General features: G+C 38.4%; 1 protein-coding gene across 1 annotated transcript; it reads right to left on the reverse strand.

Moving 5' to 3' along the window:
* Nucleotides 1-61: 61 nt before the first annotated feature.
* LOC110116150 (lysosomal beta glucosidase-like) lies at nt 62-7,607 on the reverse strand (the record flags this gene model as incomplete). The annotated part of the gene is made up of 4 exons (XM_028692005.1): nt 7,521-7,607; nt 5,930-6,168; nt 5,452-5,656; nt 62-180 (listed from the first exon to the last, which is right to left on the reverse strand). Coding segments are annotated over exons 2-4 (544 nt in total), but the record flags the coding sequence as incomplete, so codon positions are not given.
* Nucleotides 7,608-8,764: the final 1,157 nt, after the last annotated feature.

Raw genomic sequence — 8,764 nt, forward strand, 5'->3', positions numbered from 1 at the left:
ACCTATAAAAGCTCAAGAAGTAGATATGGATCAAAATTTGCTAAGTTTTTTTATAATGGACTGTTTTCTGATATTTTGTGTTTCTTTACCGCAACGCCTGGAGCGAAGACATATGGAATGCCTGTTGCTCTAACTTCAAGAGCAGTTGCCGCACCAATTCTCTTCACTAGTGCTGGATCCCTGAGAGTAATCAATATCCCTAGTGGTAAGTTATACTTTCAAAATAGATAGGAACAATGACTAAAATTAGAAATATCAACTTATCAAATTTATTAAATAAACGCTCAAGTTTTATGTACATGATAAGATCATAGATCATGACTTCGTTTGGGACGACTGTCTTCTAGCTTCTTAAAACAGCTTTTTAGATATTACTTTAAGAAATAATAAAAAAATCGTCTCAAATGAAACCTATATCTACCTAGATCACCTAAAAATATTGTTGTAGTGGCTTGTACCACACCTCATTATAAAAAAAACTAACAGTTCTGACAGTTTACTGAATAAATTTCTGTTGACCTCTGTATAATATTCAAAGAACCAAAAAATAAAATCATATCTTAGCTCTGTCGAATCCCTGAAATCCCGCTCAGATACCTCGTATATGTCGAAAGCATCCGCGAATCCCGCCTGAAATCCTGTTGAAGCCGTTGGACTCGCATCTCGTCCCGGGATTTATGCGTGAAACCTGCGACATCAGCCCCGATCAAGCTCCTATTCGCGGCTTTAAAAGGAGAACAAAGTTGAGCTTCGTTCATGGGATTTCCACGAGCATAACACCGGCTGAAGCTCTGCTCTTCCTATTTCTCCTCTCCATTTGGCCCGATCTCCACACACGGCTGCTCTCGACTCTCATAGCTGCTTCCGACCTCCTCAGCCCCCATCCGATCTCCCAAGGTCGGAATCCCATCCTCAGCCCCGAGCCACCGCCTCTAGCCTTACCCGACCCCGTCAACCTCCTGTCTGTGCCGACTCCACACACGAACAGAGAGAGAGAGAGAGAGAGAGAGAGAGAGAGAGAGAGAAAGAGAGATAAGGAGAAATCAAAACCCCTACCTCATTCACGGACGAGCTCCCTCCTCCGATCAAGCTCCATCCACAAGTCTCCCATCTCCTCCTCCGACCTCGCCACTGTGCCGAGCCCGGAATCCCAAGTCGCCTCTCGTCCGACCTCCCTCCCTCGACGACATTCCCTTACTGTCGGATTGGGAGTTACACCATTTTGATCGGAAGCAACAACACGAGCTCGCTGGCTTTGAAGGTGGCTCTCCCTCACGCGCGCTTGTTCGGCCAAATCCCGTAAAACTTCCAAGCCGAGAGGGAGAGGGAGAGGGATTAGGCTTTTATTAAAATTATTTTTAATTAATCATAATTATTATGATTAATTATAATTGATTTTAATTGAAATAATTATAATTAACCCTATTAATTATAGTTAATTTTAATTAGAATTGATTTTAATTAATTGTAATTTATAATACTTAATTATAATTAATTATTACTTATTAATTACAATTTATTAAAGTTAATTAAAGTTAATTAGTTATAATTAAAGTTAATTATAACTATTTATTTTAATTACTTTTAATATGTAATTAATTATTTTGATTAATTCTAATTAATTATTTAAAAATAATTATGATTAATAGATTAATTATAATTGCTTAATGATAATTAGAATTAATCCTTTTTTTATTAATAAAAACAAAAATGCGCCCCTCCACTCTATTATCTCGACATTCTTGTCGGGACCGGAAAATCGCCCCAAGCACGCCTTTGGTGCGTGTGGTGGGATAGGACCCTGATGCGACACCTACGACGTGATAGGTGAGTGAACCCTCTAATCATGTACCAACAATGACAACCCGCTGGGAGGTATGAATTTTCTAAACTCAAAAACCCCCCCAACCCCCTTCAATGTTTGGGAAACTGGAGAACCGCCCAGGCCGCCTTTGTTGCGCGTGGTGTGGATGGGACTCCGGTGCGGCACGTACGGCGTGCGGGGTCACTTATAAGTACCCCCGGGCGGGGTGGGGGGGAATCAAATTGTCCTCTTTTTAAATAAAACGCTTTTTAAAACCTCATGCACGCCTTTGGTGGTGTGATGGGAGAAAACAAAAAAATCACCGCCGCGGTGTCTCACAAACACCAACCGTGCACGTCTTTGTTGACATGGCGGGTAGGCGACCTCTTGGTTTTTCCCCTAAACGGGGGAGACACCGGGAGGCTGCCGAAATTTCATTTGAAAATATTAAGGACTTGGACAAATTTGAACTTGCATTGAACTCTCATTTGAACTCAATGAGACTCCAAGGACTTTGAACAATGTTTGGACAATAAAATAAACTCAAATGAATGTGGAGAACTTGAACAAGCCAAAATTACAGTGAACTTTATTTGAACATGCAGAAGACTTGTTTTGAACTTGAATTCAATCAAAATATAAGAGGCTCAAATTCCCAAAGGGGTTCAAAAAACTAAACTAGAACTTTAATTCACATGATCACAAAGAAGCTTGGACATAGAACTTGAATTTGCACTTTGAACTCCAAAAGAATGAGAACTTGAGTTGGACATTTGAATTCAAGTACTTGATCATATGCTTTGAACTTGGACCATGTAATATCAAGTGAGTTTTTGATAATGAATCATGAATTGAATGATCCATAAGAATTCAAGTTGAACCATAGCACAAGGAATCCAAATGAGCCATAAGATGTTTGAACTTGAACGAACAAATCATATAAAACCAAACTCTTAATAGTGTAGAGTTGGAACCAAGCATGAAGGAGCTTGATATCATGCTTAAAGTGAAGTATGAGTGGTGAGATAGCAATTCCTAAATAAATGCAAGAGGTACACATTGGATATAATGGTAGAGCCTCATGGACAACAACAATTCATATTCAATGAATGTAGTACCGTACAAACCAATGCAAGAAAGAAGTGGAAAGGGGATCGTCTATACTCTTGATGCAAGAAATCTCCAATGGAATGATAAAGAATTATCACTTTAATTTGGATGCAAATCTTAATTAAGAAAATGTTTGAGTTATTCAAATATCATACAAATAAACAATGACTTGCATTGTTCAATGAAACTACAAACACAAATTGCTTACAAGCAATACGAAAGTTATAGAAGATGCCTCATGATTTCATAGAATGCCTTTGACAAATAATGAAGCTTACAAGTAGAGGACAATAATTGATTAACAATGTTCATCCCAATCATGCAAATCGATGATTTGAAATAATTGTGATAGATGTGGGGTGTTTGTGATGAATAAAAGGCAATCTCTTACGAGTTATCGTAGAAAACCTATTACATACACACAATCTACAAGTAAATGTCCAAAGGGCTCCAACAAATACATGCATCTACAATCAAGGCAGGAGATTAGTTGGTGCATTACGATCCACTTGCAGAAAGCAACGAGTATTGCACGATAGTATACCTGTACGAAGCAGCGAACAACTCTATTCAGAAGCTGCTACGCCACGCCACCGGATCCGCAAAATTCGTATTAGCGGACAGAAGACGTTATGTAAATATTCTAAAAATACCCCCGCATATGCACCGTAGTTTGTATACACATAGGTACACTAAAAGGGGTAAAGCAATCATAGAACCCGCATGGGCCCCGACGAGCGTGTTATTGGTACACACGTGACATCTAGGGATGCTGCGCGGGTTATTAAATTTGAACCCGATCATTCTAAGAAGATAAAAGGAGTTGACAGGGTTCAATTATAAAATGCCCCCAAACACCCGCATGGGCCCCGGCGAGCATGTTATTGGTACACATGTGACGTCTAGGGATGCTGCGCGGGTCAATAAGTGAATTCTGGTTTGAACCTGATCCTCCCATATGGATCAATAGGAGTCGACAAGGTTCGAACCCTCAAATAAATACACGGTTGTGGCAACCGATGTATTTATTTTAATACATTCATATTAGGCCTTCAAAGCCTATAATCAGAAGAATTCACTAACAAGGGCACGAAACCTACGAAACCCGATCCTCTGTCAACAGCCAGACAGAGTCGACAAGGTTCAAGCTACAAAGTGAAAGTGACCCAAACACCCCGATGATGGCCGTGTTGAATGTTTATCTCAACCGGAGGGGTTCACAAATATTTCCAATGCCGTTCCAAATATCTAAAAATCCAAAAAAAAAATCTCAAAAATCCCAAAATACCAAAAATATTTAAAATTTGAAACAATCCATTTCAATGCTTAAAGCAAAATCCATCCACCCTCCGCAACAGTTTGCCGGGGTGGACAAATCAAAATTTATCTCAGCTCACAAAAGAGCTAAATGCCTAGTCGAAAATATTACTATGATCCATTCTCAAAAAGTCTTATGTCAGTAAGAATGTGGTACGTGTCCTCTAACCGGCAGTTTCGCCGCCAAATGGCACTGCAGGTAAACGGTTATGATCCGGGGCCCTCTGAATCGAGTGGTCTTGCCGCCAAATGGCACCACGCAATACCGGTTATGGCCAGCGCCGTTACGTTCCTTATTGGCATCAAATCCTTGAGATATGAATCAATAGGATATGATCGATAGGGCACAAAGCCCTATGTTAGCTAAGGTGGATTCAAATTTGTCCCCTTAGACAAACATTCACCCCCGGTCTACAAGGTCCCCTTGGACGAAGCAACCCATGGCTGCCGACAAGGATCCTTCTGTCAAGTTGGGTCGACTACATCCTCTGACTAAGTAGGCCAGGGACCACGATGGCCAGGGACGACGGAACAATAGGATCTTGATCGGGCCCATCATCTACTTTAAGTGAGAGATGGTGAAATTTCTATTTTAAATATTAAATCTTTCCAAATATCCAAACTTCCTAAATTCACAAATCCAAATCCAGTTCTCAAATTCCAAACCCTTGCTGCTACTATATGTCAGATACCACGTATTCTCTACGTATCTAATTGACGACTAGCCTTAATCGAAAGTTCTCTCTCGTGATCGGGAGGGGTAATTTGAGAACTGGATTTGGATTTGTTCATTTAAGGGGCTTGCACCTATAGGAAACCAGAACTCGGATCATAAAGTCCTCGCAAAATGAGGGCGAAATCTCTGGGTAGTGTCTTATCTACAAACCTATCCACCTTCCAAAATTTACCCCGGAACTTTATTCAGTTAAAACTCCCTCGCCAAATAAAAAAGAAAAGGCGGGCGGAGGCCGGGGCCGAATTTTCGGAGCCCACAATTTCAATATTTGTAACATAAAGAATCTAAATAATATATTCATTTAAGATTAATATATCCAAACTCCACATCAGAAAATCACTACCATAAATAATAAAGATAACAAAAATGAACAATCTTACATAAAGTAAAGCAAAAATGATGAAGTAAAGTTGACATAAACATGTAGCAGAACATAGATAGGAAGTAGAATAACAATTTTGTGCAACAAGAAGAAAAAACAAACCTGGTAGCTCCAAGTCCAACATTATGTGGAAATATAGTAGCCTTATAGACATTACTGTGGCCATGAACTGCATCAATACCATATATCATTGGAATCCCTAAACGAGTAGAAAGAGCTCCCTTCTGTATCTCATTTACCATATCCACCCAAAGCTTCACAGATGCCTTTGGTGCAGGCACACTTCCTGCTCCACTCAAAACACTACCTGCATTATTTTCAAATAATATTACTTCTTTTGCTTCTTGGGGGGAATTTGGGGCAGAAGCTCATTCATTTCAGTAAAAGAAAGATTACAAGTATGAAAAAGAAATAAAAAAAGAACTCATAATGCTCTACGAAACGTGAATCCCAACAAACAAATAAGAGCATCATAGACCGTCCAAGGAGGAGCTGGGCAGCACCAACATTCATCATCATCCAATCCAAAATTATTCGACTTGAGATGAGAAATAAAGTAAAATTTATGAAAATAAAGTACCTATAAAGCGCTCTGCCATAACTTCTGCTGTTGCGTTTTCCCTGGCAATTTGAGCCATTTGGCCTATCTTCTCAGCAAAAGTCATCCTGCTTAAAAGATCATTTACTCTAACATTCAAAGGTTGCCTTGGGTCTTTATACTTGAGATGATCTACTCCTCCCACTGCAATCCAGCCATTTAGGAATAGCAGTGCAAAGAGAAATGTTAGCACAGTTTCCATCTTCAAATATTACCACAACCTGCAAAAAAATCCAGGCATCATCAGCTTTTCCTTAAAAAAAAAACTTCTTCCAGAGTCTAATAAATTTGATTATGAAAAGCTATTTTTCATGTCAAAATTTTGTGAAAAGTTGCAGCAAACTAGAACTATCCAAAAAACATTAATGAAATTCAGTTATTCTTTTTAATAAATAAATAATTTTATAATTTTAATAAAGCATATTTTATTTATGATTCTTTTTATTCCATCAAATATTGCAATAATATTTATTTCAATGTTACCAATTCAGCATCTCCTTCAGCATAAAGCACAGCAATACCGAATAAAGCTCCAAACAACAAAAAAAAGGAGAAATTATTCTGTGCGGACCGTCCAGAAGCAAATCAGACTGTGTCATGTTATCTGGTACACAACAAAAAAATGACGTGATACACTCTGATTTGCCTCCTGACCTGTCCGGTGATTTAACAAAATAATTGGAAAAGAGATAGAATAGCATATTTAGATTATTTCCTATTACTTTTTATTTACTGTTGATCTATGTTTGGATGGATGTGATCAATCAAACAAGTTTGAAAGGATTAGACAGTTGAGATCAGCTAAAGTGCCAGGTCAAACTCAACCATGGACTTAACACCCTACAAGATTAGACTTCATTGAAGCAGATGGGATACAACTCCATGGAAATTGCAGAGAAACAAAAGCAAGGAGATCCAATTCATTGATAAACTAAAATATTGAAGCTCCAACACTGAGCTTTGCTGCTAAAGGATCTGAGAGTATATAGCTGTTCTAACTCAATCCCTTTTTTGCTCATTCCATGGCTCAAAAGTGGCGAAATTTGCCAGATTCATAATTAGATTTTCTTAGCTAAAAATCAACCATAGTTTCAAACTTTAAGAACTCCTTCAAAATCTTTCAAATAGAAACAAAAAATCAATGAAGATTAGTATTTTAAAAAATATATTTTTTTGTTTTCCAGCAATCAAATGGAGACAAATCTATTTGTGATGAGGATAATCGTAATGATAGCAACGAAACGATCTTTTCAATTACTTTGATGGTGATGTTTGTGCATTGTTGACAACTTTATCATGTAGAAGATATTGGAAAGGATAAGAAAGTAAGGGGAAAACAGAGACTAAAAGAAACGCAGATTCCAATCCAAGCTTCACCCAGCAAGAATATCAGTTAATAAAAGAAGAATAGCACCATAACCTCCATAACATCATAATTTAGTTGCTTAATTAAAAACGCAGTACTGTAAACAAATGAAATATATCACTTCCATAACAAGAGAACAGAAAGAGAGAGAGAGAGAGAGAGAGAGAGAGAGAGAGAGAGAGAGAGAGAGAGAGAGAGAGGTCTTACCAAGCATAACCAAGACGAAACTGAAAGACAGAGAGATGTTGAGAGAGAGATGGAGTACAGAGAAGTCGGGGGCATTTACAGTAGAGGGAAAGTGTACAGTAGGGTGCTGGAGAAGATAGCGCATTAGCGCAGACAGCAGACTAGCAGAGCGAAGAGTAGAATAAGGCCACCAATAACTGGACTTAAAAGTGATTGTGACGGCTTCGGCTGAATATTTGTTCTTATTACTTTGACTCGAACCAGGGTCCTTCAAAACGAGAAATTATTGTGTACGTAATTTGAACGTGTTCGAATGTGCGTATACATTATTTAATTTGTTGCGTATTTTTTTATACATAATTTTTTCGTGTCAAAATAAGTAGCCAAAAAAAAAAAATCATTAAATACACAAAAAATACGCAAAAAATATGTAGAAAAGATTATGTATAAAAAAATACGCAAAAAAAAAAAACAGTGTATACGCACATTCGAACATGTTCGGATTGCGTACACAATAATTTCTCCCTTCAAAGAAAGTGTTTGGAGCGTAATTAATTCATTGACGGAAACTACTGAGACAAATCACTGGCATCCGGACTCAAACTTATTTTGCCCCACTGAAGAGGCGAGGCCGTAGTAGAGGGATTCGAACTTGGGACGGGAGGTTCCGAACCTGCTCTCCCACCAGGGCCACCAACCACCCTAAGCCTCGTGAGTAAATTTAGGTGGGTTTTTTTTTTATCTTTTTTATTAGTGCATCATTAACTAAGTAGGTAACATAATTATCTAATAAAAATTAATCTTAATTCAAGGTTTAATTACACTAATTTCTGAGTAGCGTTTAATTTATGAGATGTATGATTTAGTTCGATCTAAAGTTAAAGAAATAATATATAAGCATTGATACGGCATCGCAAAATTATCTTGATCAGGCACGAATCTCGAGGTAAAACCTAGTTGGAAACTTCAAAAGATAATTTCGGGAGCATATGAACTCCGATTTCAGCGAGCTTACAGTCAAACTGAGCGTCTCGGAAATACAAACCCAACGACACCAAGATCAACCCAATCCGAGCCCAAATGAGTCCAAATCAAAGGTTCGAAGCGCTGTTGGGAGGTTCAAACCGCAATTTGAGTTACCAAACGGTCTCCGATTTTGACGAGCTTATACTCGAATCGAACGGCTCGACGAGACGAATCCAACGAGCCCAAGATCATCAAATTCCAAAATCATTAAGGCCTTCAAATGTCCAACGAACAGTGCA

This window comes from Dendrobium catenatum, unplaced genomic scaffold (genome assembly GCF_001605985.2).
Source record: "Dendrobium catenatum unplaced genomic scaffold, ASM160598v2 original_scaffold_101648, whole genome shotgun sequence".
NCBI classification, from domain to species: domain Eukaryota; kingdom Viridiplantae; phylum Streptophyta; class Magnoliopsida; order Asparagales; family Orchidaceae; genus Dendrobium; species Dendrobium catenatum.